The sequence below is a fragment of the Microchirus variegatus genome (assembly GCF_963457635.1).
Source record: "Microchirus variegatus genome assembly, chromosome: 1".
Lineage (NCBI taxonomy): Eukaryota > Metazoa > Chordata > Actinopteri > Pleuronectiformes > Soleidae > Microchirus > Microchirus variegatus.
In genome coordinates, this window is record NC_139802.1 from 10,696,119 (window position 1) to 10,712,818 (window position 16,700).

Genomic DNA, 16,700 nt, shown 5'->3' on the forward strand with positions numbered 1-16,700 from the left:
TCATCCATTGACACCCTTGTTAACACAACCGCTTCCGACTAACCAGAGGACACAGATAGAACTAAGTACCAAAGTCAGAGTGGGAATATTTCACTCATTCACACAATGAACAGGATGTGGACATCTTTCTTCTTTATTTACCAAAATAATCATAGTATCCTTGGTTTTCTTCTTACTGAAGTTACATTTTTAAATCAGTCTCATTAATTGATTAATAGAAAAAGACAGATTTGTGTCTGTACTTGGACGTTTTAAAAGTACTTCTCACCACAAGCCCAACTGTGTTAATAGTTTTGGGCAGAACTTGCTGTGATGTACAGCAGCTGAGATGTACCTGCTAAAGTCATGCAGACATGTCAGGTTGTGACCCCAGCGTGTGTCTGCAGGATACACGGTCGGTTTGCTCTACATGGAAAGTCCAGACGCTCTTCTCGTCTCTCCGTTTAAAAGCAAAAGTTCCCACCGAAGAGTCACATTGGTCAGTAGGAGCGTGCTTGCAGGTCGACAACGTCTTAAGTCAGTCATAATAAAATTCCAGAAAGAGGTCTGGTTTACATATAAAAAGTAATACATGTGTGATGGTTAAGTGGCTTTTAAAATCCCCAGTAATGCAGGCAGCACTTGTAGTAACAACAATGTGTAAAACCTAAGTAATAATGAGTAAGGTTGAGTTTTGATAGCCCTTGGAGACCAACAGTAAATGCAAAGGAACTGTGAGTCATCTGAATTATAGCCTTAAATAGGCTCCATGATTTTTACCCACGACTAAAACATTCCAGCGAAGGATTGTAACAATCGACCGTGACTCTGGTTTTCATTTAGTTCTGTAGGGGAAATAGTTAAGGCAGGTAAATCACAGCACCCCCCTCAAAGTGTACTAAGCATTGAGATTGCATCAGATTGCCTTAGGTCAAGATACGTAATAACCCTCACACCTCCTGACATCATTAAACGGGAACTTTGGATAGGATTTATACCCGAAGCTGTACACTCACTCCCCCTTCACTTTCACCAGGAAACGCAACGCAATCTTGAACTCGAGTGATAATAAAGATGTTATCAAATGACCTGGGCTTTGTCAAAATTATACGATGAGAGGAGTCTGACGGAAGATTGCTTCAGAGTCTTAACATGGCCTGGTGTGGGAGATGCTTTCTATTATGGGAACTGTGCTTTCTTCTTCCTTTGCGTGCAATGTTAAAACACATGCTTCATATCAGCAGAGTGCAGTAAAAAAAAAAAGAACGAAAAGAAAGAAAGAAAAAGGTGTCCTAGAGGCTCAGTCTCTGATGTGCCGAGGCATTCATTCACTTAACAACGCGGCTCTCTAAAGTGTGCAATAAAGGACGGCAGGATTTCCACACCTGCCATTCGTGAAAAGCCATTCAGCTCGGTCACGTGGTTTAATCGGTAGCAGCTGCATGTTTTAACATCACTTTATTAGATACATGATGGAGTGGCTTAAACCCTGAATCTCTCAGACCTTTTGTTCCCCGAGTCAAGCTTCCGCCCAGTATCCTAAATAAAGAGTATTGTCTTGCATTCAAGTGAATTTGAGAAAAGAATATCTCATTGTTTCTCATTCGCTGCTACATTTAGCTCTGCAGCTCTGTGATGTGATGCAAGCAATTCAATATGGGGTGATGTAGGAGGAGAGTTCCATCTTCAAGTCAACATCAGCCCCCATATACATGCGCTCAATTTTGTAGTTAGTGTGTGTGTGTTTTCAGATGCTTTCATGAGAACACTGTATTCCTGGAACACTTTGTGTCCCATTAAGGTTTTTGGAAGTTAGTAAATAATGTGCTCTCCAGATCTTTGGTTAAGAGCTTTTATCTCACTCTTTTGAATTGGCTGCAGTCATTGACTACATGATTGTTGAATCATGTATCACCTTTTGCTGAACTGTGAAGTCATACGAGAGGGATGGGGGGGGGGATGAAAGGTTGTGTACCGACATTGTTGTGTGGTGTAATCATGTTGCACAGTGTGAGAGTGTGTAAACCCTGTCAAGGCAGCGGGTAGATGAGAGGACGAGACAGAAGTAAGGAGGGAAGGAATGAGAACAGGCGTGATGAGCAGACAGGTGAAGCAGACAGATGTAAAGTGTTCAGACGAAGCCTCAAGCGTATCTCTTTACCCCGTGTTATTTTCACATTGCTCAATTTCCACTGCAACAAAAGCCTTTTCCTCCTACAGAATCCCAGAGGAGCCATCACTGTGAGGGCCAGCCTGCCCACTGTACACAAGCAAACAAACAAAATGGACATCAATCTTAACCACATACTGTCTCCTTCCTCAGGCACATACTGTATTGTTTTCCACACTTTGTAATTTCCATAAGGAAGAATTGCTTACATCTTTTGTGTGAAATGGATTCGCTATGTATAGCACAAAGCTTTTACAATGAGCTGTGGTGTTTTGAGGAGCTCCAGACATGATTAATCACATAGTTAGAGTTTGAATTCTGAAAGACTAAAAGATCCAATCACTCAATTATGATTTTTGGTGGGATTTGACTCGAGTATCTACCAATATCAGTCCAAAACAGTCTTTTTAGAAAATGACGTCTATTTTTTTAAATTAATTTAGCTTAAAAATAAGGCCACACCTCGCATGATGAATGTGTTATTCACTCATATCCTGGTCATATCCTTTATATGTGGTAGTTTTTTTATTTTGGGTTGTATCGGTTGTTGTGTTTTTCTTTTACCGACCGATATGCAATCCAGTTACCAATGCTGAATATCATATGGGCTCATTCCTGTAATTAACCTCCTTTGTTCCTTTTCTCCTCTCCTTCAGACACTCTGTCTGTATCCAGTAACGACGTGTTGCAGCCAGGCTCCAGCCAGACTCTGGGCCCCCACAGCTCTCCAGGTCCCAAACGTCCTGGGAATACTCTGAGGAAGTGGCTGACCAGCCCCGTGCGGCGACTCAGCTCTGGCAAAGCGGATGGCCACGTCAAGAAGCTCGCCCACAAGCACAAGAAGAACCGCGACGGCACGAGGAAGAACATGGACATCATTCCTGGCTCACAGAAGGACTCTGATGACAGTGCTGCCACGCCACAGGATGAGACGCTGGAGGAAGTAAGAATGGATGAAGAATCTTGAGAGATTTTTCAAAACATTTTAACACCCAGTTCTGCCGCCGATTGTCCCTGAGAGTCATTGTTCCTTGTTTTTTTTTCTCTCTGAAGCGTATGCGCAATGAGGGGCTGAGCAGCGGTACCCTGTCCAAGTCTTCCTCCTCAGGCATGCAGAGCTGTGGCGAGGAGGAAGGAGAAGAGGGGGCTGACGCCGTCCCTCTGCCTCCTCCTATGGCCATCCAACAACACAGCCTGCTTCAGCCCGACTCTCAGGATGACAAGGTTGGTGGCTCGATAAACAAGCAAGCTGTAACTATGACGATGACAGACATTGTTTTGCGGAAGACACGATGTACAGTCGCATCTTAGACAGCTCAACCAGAACAGGATTGATGTATCTGTTTTTGTACTTGGTTTCAATTGTGCCACACATTTTATTTGCTTCATCAGTGATGTGGTTGCGCAAACAAATACAAATATATAAACAATAATTAAAAAATAAGAGAACCTTACATAGACTTAAACCTGAAATATATTTTTCTTCCTAGGGAGATGCTTATTTATTTATTTATTTATTTATATTTTTCCCTATGAAGTCACAGTGAGATGAGAATCTTTTTAAAGGCCGTGAGGCCTAGACTGAGGCAATGAATGACATTTTTATATTATCAAGATTGCCAAATTGTTTTTTTTTTTTATTTGTTATTTTTGAGAGCTTACAACAAAAGAGCTAAACTTTTATTTTGACACTAATTGTTTTTCTTCTTTTCCTTCTATTTTCTTGATGGTTGCATGTTCCTTCCTTCAGCACTATGTTGATTTCTGTTCTGCTTCTCTTCTCACCCAGTTTCCCTATCTTTCCATGTGAAACCATGTCGTCATCTGCACCTTCATTGTTTCAGTTTTCTTTTTCTCATTTTCTTTCACAAACAAAACGTCATTTAACCGAGTGTGATTATACTTCTCTGGCTGAAGTGTATACTCCACATCCACATGTTCTGCAGTTCTCTGTCTTTATGTGGTTAAATGATAAATTCCCCTCTTGTGTATTGAGGATCCTGTTGCAGAGGTAAAATCTCTGCCCCGTGAAGTGTTGAGCAACACTGTTTGCTGTATTTAAGCTGTTTTATCAATCATGGAGCTCATGTTTGAAGAGCAGTCCAGTCCCAGAGCTTGCCCTTTACCTAAACCCCCCTCATAATCTCTGTTTGGCTCCAACTTGGCCCCAATTAACCGTTTTATCAGGGAGATCCCACCCACCAGTCCTTATTTGGACATGTGGAATATGGAGGTCCAAACACAGCAATGGTGAGCCTGATCACATGCAATGTCACAGTCACTGAGAATGCATTGCACACCTGTATGCATGCGGCACCACCACGTCTCACAGAGTCACAAGTCTCACGCTTCAACTTATCTCTTTTCTTCTTTTTTTTTAGTCTGCCTGCCGTCTCTCCGGTCGCCCCAGTAGTTCTGAGACGCCCAGTGCTGCAGAACTGGTCAGTGCCATTGAAGAGCTGGTGAAGAGCAAGATGGTGAGATGGAAATCATAAGTCCAACTCACAAGTACACGCAAAAGTGGCACATTTGTCCATGGAACAATTTCAATTGATGTTTGTACAATCACACACACACACACACACACACGGCGTCATTGCCTACTAGTCAGCTGCCAGGACTGTGACTCACTGTGCCTGCTGTCCACTGTTCCAACAAATGGCCTTTGCACTCTGGCCAACACCCCAAAACACACATCCAACAAATACTGGCCTACATACCACATACCAATATAATGAGCACTCTTTGTCATCCACTTAGTGAGCAATGGCTGTTTTTTTTTTTTTTTTATTAATCTTTCTTCCTCCCTCTGTTTCTGTCTTCCTTAGTCTCTGGAAGATCGGCCCAGCTCTTTGTCAGTTGAGCAGGGCGACAGCAGCTCTCCGTCCTTTAACCCTTCGGACAACTCCCTCCTCTCCTCCTCCTCGCCCATCGATGAAGTGGATGAGCGCAAGTCCGGTTTCTTCAAGAGGAGACAGTAAGTTACAAGCCAGCGTCGTGTTAGTGCTCTGATAAACAAAAGCTGCTCGAGTCCAATCAGTTAATCACGTTTGTCCACATTTGTGTGCTTATATGGAGCATTTCTGATGTCCGTCCACAGCCGAGTCCATCACGTTTGTATTGCGCAGTGACAATTTCTGTTTTCTGTCTGGTAGTTATGTGCTTCTGGAGCTGGTGGAGACCGAAAGAGACTATGTTCGGGATCTGGGATCTGTGGTTGAGGTAAAAAAAAAAATATATAATAATAACAAGTAAAAATAAATATTAAATCTGAGCTTTTAAATATTCTATTTTGTCATTTTGTCATATTTTGAAATGATGTCACCCTTTTGTCATCTCAGGGTTACATGTGCAGGATGAAAGAAGAGGGAGTTCCAGATGACATGAGAGGAAAAGACAAGATTGTCTTTGGAAACATCCATCAGATCTATGACTGGCACAAAGAGTAAGTGGATAGTTCAATCCCTCTGCAAATATGTGTATTTATTAATGACTGTGTTTAAACACACAAAGGTTGTCACGTACTTGAGCAGATAAAATCACGTGTTTCTCTTCTCCCAACAGTTTTTTCCTGGCAGAACTTGAGAAATGTTTAGAGGATCCTGACAGGCTCGCTCCTTTATTTGTCAAACATGTGAGTAACTGCTTGACATTATTTTCTTTTTAATCCTAACACACTTACTGAAAAATTATTTGTAACCTGTAGATTTTGCCTCACGTTTAAAGCTTTTGTTTTTTTTTTCATCTACAGGAGCGGAGGCTACACATGTATATTGTGTACTGCCAGAACAAGCCTAAATCAGAGCACATTGTGTCTGAATACATCGACACTTACTTTGAAGTAAGATTGTTCAACCTTTTTTTTCAAACCACTTTACACCTATTATCCATGTTGTTTTGATCACTATGTAGCATTTGCTCAAGAGAAAATATATTTCCCCGTCATTAGGATCTAAAGCAGAGACTGGGCCACAGACTGCAGATCACTGACCTGCTCATTAAACCTGTTCAGCGCATAATGAAGTACCAGCTGCTTCTGAAGGTAAATCTGCCACAGTGATAAGTGCTGCCCATGTTGATCAGCATAATCATTATTTCTTAAAACCTTTCAAATCCACAGGATCTTCACAAAATTTCTAAGAAGGCTGGAGTGGACACATCAGAGCTGGAGGTAAGAGACACACGGTTTCTCTAAAGTGATGAGGCCTGAAGGAGCAGGAGAGGTTTTGATGAACTCTTACGGAAGGAATTTGTTTCTAAGGGTTTGTTTTTCCTCCCATATTCTTCTTTAGAAAGCAGTGGAGGTGATGTGTGTGGTCCCCAAGCGCTGCAATGACATGATGAATGTTGGGCGCCTTCAAGGCTTCGATGTAAGATCTCACCTCAGTGTGTGTCTGTGTTCAGACAACTGTACTAAATGGAATAAAGTGGTCCAGTAAATTGATTATATTTTGCAGAAATGAATTTCTAATTTAGCCACTAGGTGCCACTGTGCACTCACATTTGCAACGCTACTCTAAGTGATAGTATGTAGTTTGCTCTTTCCTTTGGGTAAAATTGCACTATTTCTTTCCTTAGGGTAAAATTGTGGCTCAGGGGCGACTGCTCCTTCAGGACACCTTCATGGTTTCAGACCAGGATGGAGGACTTTTGTCCAGAATGAAAGAGAGAAGAATCTTTATGTTTGAACAGATTGTCATCTTCAGTGAGCCCATAGACAAAAAGAAGGGCTTTTCTTCTCCTGGCTACCTCTTCAAGAACAGCATCAAGGTAAGTGAGGCTCATTGAAGGGGTGGAAAAATCCATTGAAGCCATATATATTAATTATTTATCCCTATCCTTTATCTCCTTTTCTTCCTTCCACGCCTTCCAATTGCTCCAGGTGAGCTGGCTGGGTCTAGAGGAAAATACAGATGACCCCTGCAAGTTCACACTTACTTCCAGATCATCCAGTGGTAGCCTGGAGAGGTACACTCTCCACTCAACAAGCCCTGGAGTCAGTCAAGTCTGGATCCACCAGGTCAGCCAGATACTGGAGAACCAGCGCAATTTCCTCAACGGTAAGTTGAGCTACAAATTATTGAGCCTCTGAACTTAGAGTTAATACCTGAAATTGGTTTCTACAACACTCTTAAAAAATATATATTTTTTGAAATCATCCTTATGTCCTGATAGTCATCAATGAATAAAGTTGTTGTTGTTGGGGGGAAAAAAGGAAAAACATTTGTGTTGCGTCTGTCACCATCATAATACTGTAATAAACCTTTTCCAGACTCCTATCATGCTGGATATTTTATTTATTTTCCCCAGACAACTTTATTTACCAACTTCTATATGGGCATGAAGAAAATAATAGACAAGATAAAGCAATTAGAGAGCACAAATCTCTGCCAAAGCTGCTGCATTTCCACTTCTGTAACACCACCAACATCTTATAATTTCTTCCTTGGGCCATAGTTTAAATTCACAGCAAATTTAATTTAAATCCATTGTTTACTTTTTGAGTTATGCTGCTCACAGACAAACAATCAAACAGAAAAAAACATAACCTCATTTGCAAAGGTAATTATGCCCTCAAGCTTTAAGAATAACCCCAACTCTTCTTGTCTTGGCCCTCCTCTCCCACAGCTCTGACATCCCCCATAGAATACCAGAGGAACCATGTGGGTGGCAGCGGGTCAGGTGGTCCACCCAGCAGTAGCAGCAGCAGCATTGGAGGCCTACCAGGAGGCAGCAGCTCCAGTAGTACCTCCAACATGGGAGCAGGAGGTGGCGGTGGTGGTTCTGGAGGATCAGGGAGCAGCTCCTCTTCTCTGTGCGGCCCTCGCTCCCGACCCTCCCGCATCCCCCAGCCTTCCTCGCGCCTCCCACAGCCCGTACACCACCACCACCCCCCGGGCCCTGAGGGGCCCGACAGATCAGCAGGTATGTGGTCACCTTGCCACCCTCAGCCCCTCTCCTCTATCCCCTTCTCAGAACCCACCATTAATGGAGAGCTTTTAACCTCAGAGGTCCCTAAGATGAGGATGCTGGATAATCCTCACGGAACTAACAGTAATAACAGTAACAGGTCATCGGGCAGCATGGACGGCAGGCATGGTCACGGAGGCTGTGAAGAAACTCAGAAACATCAAACTGCTGGAATACCACAAATGGCTGTGGCTCCACTGAATTTGCCCCAGAAATGCCCTCGCGCTGGGACAGTTTCTCCTCTGATTTCACCTCAGTCCCCTGGAGGAGGAGGAGGAGGGGGGAAGGAAATGTTTGTCCCCTCCAGTCCAGCTCATAAATGCAACACTTTCTGGGCTACGGTGCCTACAATACCTCCCTCTCACGCCGGTCGGCCCGGTTCCTTCTCCTACCCTAATGACAGTGGTAGTGGAGGGGACTCATTGGGCAGAGGAAGCCATGGGACGACGCCCTCTCATCACCGCCATTCCACCCACAGTAAGGACATAGACCGCATGAGTACCTGCTCCTCCACCAGTGAGCAGTCCATACAATCCACCCAGAGCAACGGGGTAAGATGCTAAGTCGAGGCCCAGGCTTCAGTGAGGCCTAGAGCTACACATTAGTGACTAACCCTGACTTCACTGACTGGCTGTCAAGTCAGTCACCCCGCCGCTGGCTCTGAGAATGGCTTATTCAATGCAGTAACTACTGCAGTGGAGATTAACGGCTATCTGTGTACACTAACTTCACCGACAGTATGTGTGACACAGAATTCACACGGAGTGTACTAACTATGTGGATTTAACTCACCGAACAACTGTTGCATCTGCTTTCTGCGACTCTTTGTCTGAGTTTCATATTATGTGTGCACTTCTCTACTTCGGCTAACAGACACTAACTAAGTTACCAAGTGGTTTTAAAAACACTTCTCTCTTACTTTTTCTCCTTTTCATCAGTTCTTTTCCCTTTGGAACCTTCCCGTGCAATAATCCCTGATGTCTGGTCCACACCTTACGAGAAGCTCTTTCTCATTTTAATCTCCTTTCCTACTTTTTTTTAAAGCCAGTTTAGTCTGAATCTTGCCGTTTTCCCCCTTGAGGCAAGACCAGCTGATGGTTGCTCCACTTCAAACTGCTCTGAAACACGAGGCCTCATGTTCCAACATCTCTGACCTGAGGATCATAACCTCTGTTTCACAACCTCTCAGAACATAACTGATGTCTCATATATTGACTTCTCAATCGCCGTAAAAGAACACAGCTGTTTAAACAAATCTTCTGCAAGATGAACATTTTGCAGTGTTTCTCTCACTGCATGCATCAATAGTAGGGCCATGTGTGTGTTGATGTCAATCAAATCATGAATTTGATTGCTTGGAAGCCACTGATATGCATCTGTGCTGTATTTTAACATGTGCATTGGTTTGTGTGCAGTGAGTCCTACGTTGTGTTGTGTTTAAACGGTGCCGCGTGTTAAAAGTTTCCACAATCCTCTTCTCTGATAGAGTGAAAGCAGTAGCAGCAGCAGTGTGTCCACCATGTTGGTGACCCAGGACTATGTGGCAGTGAAGGAGGATGAGATCAGTGTGGTGCAGGGGGAAGTTGTCCAAATGCTAGCCAGCAACCAGCAAAACATGTTCCTGGTTTACCGGGCGGCCAACGAGCACTGCCCTGCGGCCGAGGGCTGGATTCCTGGTTATGTGCTCGGACATACATCATCCTCCACCACGCCCGAACTCCCAGAAGGAACCATCAAGTAAGGAGAAATGATAGTTCTTGAGACAAAATGTAACATCCAATCATAATCACCTATAAACGGAATGGAACCTGATGTTTCTTTTTTTCTTTCAGAAAATCATTATCATGGCACACAGCCCTCCGCATCCGCAGAAAATCAGAAAAAAGAGACAAAGAGGGCAGGAAACTGGAGAACGGATACCGCAAGTCTCAAGACAACCTGGCCAACAAAGTCTCTGTCAAGGTAGAAACGTTTTAGTCGAGAGTAATTTACTTCTTTGTTCTTTTCTTACACAATAGTTGCAAGAAATCTAACTTTCATGTGGTATTTTCCTTCCAGCTTCTTAATCCCAACTTCATCTATGATGGTAGGTTGACATTGCTGCTTTTATTTAAGGTTTAGTCTGTTACATACAGAAGCCTTATTTAAATAAATGAAATGTAGGATTCAAGGCACATTACAAACCATAAAACATAAATGTTCTCTCTTCAGCTCCTCCAGAGTTCCTTGTCCCCGTTAGTGATGTAGCATGTGACAGTGGCGACAGCGTTTCTCTGAGGTGCAAAGTGTGTGGTCGACCTCGGGCCACTGTCAGCTGGAGAGGACCTGACAACAACCCTCTCAGCAACAACGGACACTACAGTATCACTTACAGGTGACAGGATATATTTATTACTTCACGCCGGAATGTGCAGTGCTTAAATTCTTTGTATTTGCAATTTTTTTTTTTACGTTAGTTTGAGCACTGTAGCCACACAGATGTGTCGGCAGCAAGGAATGTTAAAGACAAATCAGTGATGGGTAGCGTCACATAAATTTGAAGCTTACATCCTGTACGACAGCTAATCTCTCCTCGTCCTTGTTTCTACAGCGAGACGGGGGAGGCAGCTCTGCGTATCCTCGGAGTGTCCGAAGAGGACAGTGGTGTTTACACCTGTGTTGCCACAAATGTAGCTGGTTCTGTCACGTCTTCTGCCAGCCTCAGAGTCTCAGGTGAGGGTCCTCTTATACGCCCTTTTTTTTTTACTAACTTTAACTAAAACCAACTGTAGAGAACTATACGTTCTTAACTAGCAGCTTGTTATGTTCTCAGGAATTCCTGATGATGGCAGCGAAGTCCTCTGGAAAGGCAGCTTCGAGTTCCACTACACGGAGATCACTGAACTAGGAAGGTGAGAGTGCAGAGATGAAAACCCTGTTCTGCATGACTGTCATGTGCTCCTTCTTGACTACATTCTCAGTCTCACTTCACCAGTGGAGGTGGAAGTCTGCTATCCTAACACTGACGTATCTTAAAAACATTGCATGTAAAAACAGTGAGTGCCTTTTATGCAGCATGATTAAAGAGTCTCTCCTTTCCCCCTCTCGCAATAAGTCACCAGCAACAAATTGAATTAAAAAAAAATGTTAGGGTTTATTTAAAACAAACAAGATGTCTGCTGTCAGGGATGATCTGGCCACTTGAAACCTCCTGTCCAGGATCAATCGGCTCCCAGGATGCACCTCAACACCTCAACACCCAGAATCAGTCAACCAAAGACACCTGCAAACCCAGGCTGTAACAGAATACATGCTGATACCACAGCACTGCATGCTGTTCCTGAAATCTAAACAGGAAACAGGAAATGAGCAGTAAATACACACAAAACAACCACTGTTTTCCCCTCAAAATGCTTACAAATGAATTTTAACAATGTTGAATTCCTCGGGGCTGACTACTAAATCAACTACTAAAAGAAAATACTTTTTTAAGACCATAATGAATACAATTTAAGACCCATTTCAAATCCATACAGGCAAAAAAGTGCAAAACACATGAAGGAAAATTGGAGCCACAAATTGTTGAACTTGCACTCACTCATCTTATGCAAGCAATTCCGCTTCGCTGTGGGCTTTCATTAAGTTTTCTCCGCTGCTATGCTAAGCTGTAACACACCGTGATGCGCGCACAGCAAACTAGCTAGTGGTGCTCGATAAATTCTCACCGGGCAGCACAGGTGGCCTACTTTAGTTCCATGTTGTAGTTATGTTATCACATCCTCAAAAATAATTTCAAAGCGAGACTGAAGTTTATGCATGTTTTGAATAAAAGTAATATTATAGATTTTTAAGACCTTTCAAAATTGTATTTAAGACCTTTTAGGAGATTTTAGGAGAATTTAAGACATTTTAAGGCCTTAAATTCAAATTATTGGATTTAAGACTTTTTAAGACTTTTTAAGACCCTGCGGATACCCTGATATAGTCAGTGCTTTGTGCTTTGTTTCACATTTTCATTTGTTTCCATCCCAGGGGACGGTTCTCAGTGATTAAGCGTTGTGACCAGAGAGGGAGTAAGCGGACGGTAGCAGCAAAACACGTCAACAAGAAGCTGTTGCGCCGGGAACAGGTGCTGCAGGAGATCAGACTCCTGCAGTCTCTGGACCATCCTAACCTGGTCAAAATGCTGGACACATATGAGACCGTCAACAGCTATGTGCTTGTACTAGAAATGTAAGTTCAAGAGTGTTTCGAGTAGCTTTTTTTGTTTGTTTTTTTGACTCAACAGAGTTTGAAGAATGTAAATGCATTTTGTGTTTCTTTTCAGGGCAGACCAGGGACGTTTCCTGGACTACATTGTCAGCTGGGGAAACTTGACAGAGGAAAAAGTGGCTCTCTACCTCAGAGATATTCTTGAAGCTCTCCACTACCTGCACGGCTGGAGGATAGCACACCTTGATCTCAAAGTAAATACAGCTTAGCTTACATTTATACACTACTCCATTCTAGATAATCAGGGAATTATTGAAAATAATTGCTTTTAAGATGCAACATTGATGCAGTGACTGCACATAAGAGGTTAGAGCCATGCGCTTTCATTTTTCATTGGCTACAAGAAGATCAGGCCTAGAATTAGGTGATGTTTTAGAAGTGGCTCAGTGTAGAAACAGCAGGTGAAGAAACATCTGCTTTCTTTGTATCAGGCAGTATCCTTGAATCTACTCAATCTTTTGAGTTGAATTCATCCATTGTAAAGAATTGGCAAATAAAGTCTTATGTTTTCCCTGCTCCTGCAGCCTGAGAACATCGTGGTGGAACATGCGTCATCTCAGCCAGTTATCAAGGTGACAGACTTTGGTGACGCCGTTCAGCTGAACCCTCCTTCCTCCTACATCCACCTTCTCCTGGGGAGTCCAGAGTTCTCTGCACCTGAGCTGGTCCTGGGTCAGCCCGCCTCACTGTTGTCTGACCTTTGGAGCTTCGGTCTGTAACTATAAAGATTTCTATTTGAAGCAAAACCGTTATGCTCATTGAATATTGTGATTCTTCAGATGGGATCATGCTGTTGTTAGATTGTAAGAGTAGACATCTCCTGTTTAAAATGCAGTTAAGAAAGTTGGTTATTTGAGAAAACGTTATGAGTGAAAAGCATTTTCTAATGAAGGTATGTTTTTGCATTAGTCATTTAGAAAAGACATGGTGGTATTGATTTAGTGGGGTTGTAAATTTATTAAAAACTGGAGTGCATATTGTTTAAATGTGTGATTTAAGCTCGATCAGCTCCACATGAACATGAAAATCCTCCTTATATGTCACAGAGACTCAGGAATAATGTTCATATAACAAACTGACCTCACCAACAACAACAGTACAGACAAAATATTTGCATTAAAAAATATATTTTGCAGACTGCAAATCATGTTTATGTTTTGAAATCATGTTTTGGCATGTGGCGCCACCTACTGCAGTCTACCAATCATTGCAGTCAGTAGAGTCTCGGCTGCCGAGCAACCACGGGTTGCCAGTTACGTCAAAAAACTGAAACATAAAAGACCTCGGTATTTTGAATTTGAATGTAGTAACCGTTTTTGGCCACATTCTTACATATGGCACCTTTAACAATCTGGAGTCACGTAAACATGACGTCACGCGCGTCTTTTTCCGGTCAGTCGTCAAGGAAACGCGCCATGCGTTAATGTGCGTTAACATTGACGCCATTAATGCACCCAGCACTGCTTAAAATGTTACGTTTCTGTTCAGAAAGACAAGATTAATAACATCGACAAGAAAGATTTTGCATTGCAGCGTTAAGTATTTAATAATCTTATAAATATGTGTTGTTTTATAAAAATAATTTAAAACAAACTCATCTCACACAGTCTGTAACTAACTGTCACTGACTGACCCGCTAATGATGGCCTGGATGATTTACAGGTGTGGTGACCTATGTGATACTAAGCGGCGCCTCTCCCTTCTTGGATGAGAGTTTGGAGGAGACCTGTCTGAACATCTGTCGCCTGGACTTCAGCTTCCCTGAGGACTACTTCCAGGGCGTGAGTCTTGCAGCCAGGGACTTTGTCCGCCTGCTGCTTCAGGGCGAGCCGGAACGGCGACCCTCTGCTGCGTCCTGCTTGCAGGATCCTTGGCTCCAGCCTCGAGGCGTGATGAGCAGAGACAATGGACACGCCTCCTTGACTCACACCCAACTGTCATCTCAGAATCACCACCCTCCACACCTGGACACCTCCAGACTCATTTCCTTCATCGAGAGAAGAAAACACCAGAACGACATTCGGCCCATTGGCTCCATTAAGGCCTTCCTACAAAGCCGCCTGCTCAGCCACATGTGACTAACTGACCACTTGGTAGACGTGAGAGCTACGACCTGTACTGCTAGTGTTGTAAAAAGCTGCTGAGAGAAACACCAGCACAGTGTCCGATCTTCCTTTTCCCTCACTTAGCCACAAAGTTCCTGCTGCTGCTGACCGACTGACTACTCTGCTGATAAACCCTTTCTTCCTCCCCGTCCCTTAACCTTGGCATATCGTCTGTATGCCTGCACAATGAATGAACTGTTGGAATCTGTTTGAGATTTCACTCTTTGAATTAGCAGGGAGAAAACCAAGCTTTCTCAACCAGCTCGACTCTCATGTTGGACAGTGTTAAACAGAGAAATTAGAATACTGTATAATAAGAGTAATTCAGGCTGCTTTTTTTTTTTTTGGGTTGAACACATGGAAAATGTTTTTGGGTTTGTTTTCTTTTGTAACGAGAGATTACTTTTTGTAAATGAAACCATGTACAGCGAGGAAACAGAACAGTCTTTATTCATACTTTTGGAAAACAGAAGTGAGTTGTAAAGAAAAGGAGAACTGAGACATGTGAACAAAATGGCACCCATCAGCAGGGTTCATTTATTGTAGATGAAGACCAAAACCTTGTTGTTGTTTTTTTTTGATTTTTTTTGTTTTGTTCAGTGCAATAGTTTGCTTATCTTTATGCCCCAACATTGTTGACATCATCTTGGTTTCTGGCACTAATAAAAATGATTATTATCGTGAAAATGTGTTCAAGCTCTTCGGCAAAGCTTCTCACGTTTCCACCTGCATCCGCCTAAGTTGTAAATAAATGTATTCCTGCCTTTCGTTTCGTTCTCATTTTGAAGCGTTTGCCTCCAATGGGGGGGGGAAAAAAAGCTATTTCATTTGCCGAATATTAGTGAGCCCATGCAGTTGGTGAGATAAGTCACGTCCTGCGACCCTCGGCGGCCCAGATATTCACAATGAACAAACCGCTACTAGAAGTGCACTCGTAATTTGCATCGATTCCCATGTGCAATGTTGCAGCTTTAACATTTATGCAACTATTTATGAAGACTTGTGTTGTAGCCGTATTCCTAAAAAGGCATGTACGTACCTGGTACTGCAATAGATGTCTGTATTGTGTTAACTCTTATGTATTAAGTTCAGTATTAATATCTGAAGGGTTTTTAAGAAATAATGTATGTGTATCTATAAAGAAAAAGAAAAAAATATAGGCACTTATGCTTTTATTTTGTCACGGTTATGTTTTTGTTTTCTGTAACAATACCAAAGTTGACAATGCTTTTGTTTTCCTGATAAAATGTGTATATTTTATTTTGTATTCTTGTTTTTGTTCATGTTAAGTTATAAGAGAGCACAAAGAACCCAGACGTGAGTGTTTACATAGGTTTAGTCTGGCTTTATTTATTCTTATTTTAAGAAAGTGTTAGGTGTTAAATTGCTTCAAAAAAACAACAACTAATGTTTCACTTTTCTTTATTCTTTTTTCCAAGCTGTACACAAAGTGTTCTGTTGTGTGGTTTCGTTTGGCTTTTGTAGGTAAATGCTGGTGTGTTTGTGTTACTCATTTTCTTCTGAAGTGACATTTTTACCAAGCAATAGGTCTGCATGGAAAAATGCTCAGCCCACCGTGGATATGGAACGATAGGGTTATATTTTTAAGGAGACACACTAATCTTGCAACACTAACATTTGGTAAATATCCATTGGTGTCATCAGGTTTCTTCCTCTTCCTCTTAGGAGATCTCCTCCTCTTGTTTGTTGGTTTGTTTGTTTGTTCGTTTGTTTGAATGACCTGTTGTCTCTGTGTTGAAAAGCTGTTGAAAACTTTTTTTTTTTTTTTTAAAGTGCCAGTGACTTGAGTGAATCCCCCCATCGAACGGTGGCCGAAACAAAAGTAACGATTTGTTATTTTATTTAAAGGTTACAGGAGTTAATGTTCGATTTTGTGTTCAAGTCGATATATATTGTTGAGTGTAGTGACTGTTGTTGAACTTCACAGTCAATTTGTGTCCTTTTCATTTATCGATAAGAATCTGGGTTTCCCAAATTCTAGTGTTTTTTATTTTTAGTTTATTTTATCTCGTTTCTCTTGAAGCCTACTCATGAAAAAAAAGAAAAAAGAAAAGATGAAGTGATAAAAATGCCTTTTGGGAAACTCAGCCTGTTCATGATGTAAAGATGTACAGAGAGGGTGCAGCAGTTTGCCCACACCCAGGATGTAAACCTCATAACTATGTCATATTTTAAATACACATAGAACAAGACTGCAGCAATGT

The 16,700-nt window shown here is 42.2% G+C and overlaps 1 protein-coding gene across 1 annotated transcript in view; it reads left to right on the plus strand.

Annotated features, from left to right (window-relative positions):
- Positions 1-14,891, plus strand: part of triob (trio Rho guanine nucleotide exchange factor b) — a gene marked incomplete at its 5' end in the record, with an annotated part of 110,707 nt that extends 95,816 nt beyond the window's left edge. The window contains 24 exons of the mRNA XM_083910501.1: positions 2,806-3,092; positions 3,203-3,373; positions 4,531-4,626; positions 4,978-5,126; positions 5,305-5,371; positions 5,491-5,594; positions 5,714-5,783; positions 5,901-5,990; positions 6,099-6,191; positions 6,270-6,320; positions 6,442-6,519; positions 6,728-6,919; positions 7,032-7,209; positions 7,778-8,670; positions 9,606-9,856; positions 9,952-10,081; positions 10,178-10,205; positions 10,331-10,493; positions 10,710-10,831; positions 10,932-11,010; positions 12,131-12,331; positions 12,426-12,564; positions 12,895-13,081; positions 14,033-14,891. Of these exons, the coding sequence (XP_083766627.1) occupies positions 2,806-3,092; positions 3,203-3,373; positions 4,531-4,626; positions 4,978-5,126; positions 5,305-5,371; positions 5,491-5,594; positions 5,714-5,783; positions 5,901-5,990; positions 6,099-6,191; positions 6,270-6,320; positions 6,442-6,519; positions 6,728-6,919; positions 7,032-7,209; positions 7,778-8,670; positions 9,606-9,856; positions 9,952-10,081; positions 10,178-10,205; positions 10,331-10,493; positions 10,710-10,831; positions 10,932-11,010; positions 12,131-12,331; positions 12,426-12,564; positions 12,895-13,081; positions 14,033-14,448 (4,235 nt within the window). The 3' untranslated portion in view covers positions 14,449-14,891. The remainder of the gene's footprint in view (positions 1-2,805; positions 3,093-3,202; positions 3,374-4,530; positions 4,627-4,977; positions 5,127-5,304; positions 5,372-5,490; positions 5,595-5,713; positions 5,784-5,900; positions 5,991-6,098; positions 6,192-6,269; positions 6,321-6,441; positions 6,520-6,727; positions 6,920-7,031; positions 7,210-7,777; positions 8,671-9,605; positions 9,857-9,951; positions 10,082-10,177; positions 10,206-10,330; positions 10,494-10,709; positions 10,832-10,931; positions 11,011-12,130; positions 12,332-12,425; positions 12,565-12,894; positions 13,082-14,032) is intronic.
- Between the last annotated feature and the right edge of the window lie 1,809 nt (positions 14,892-16,700).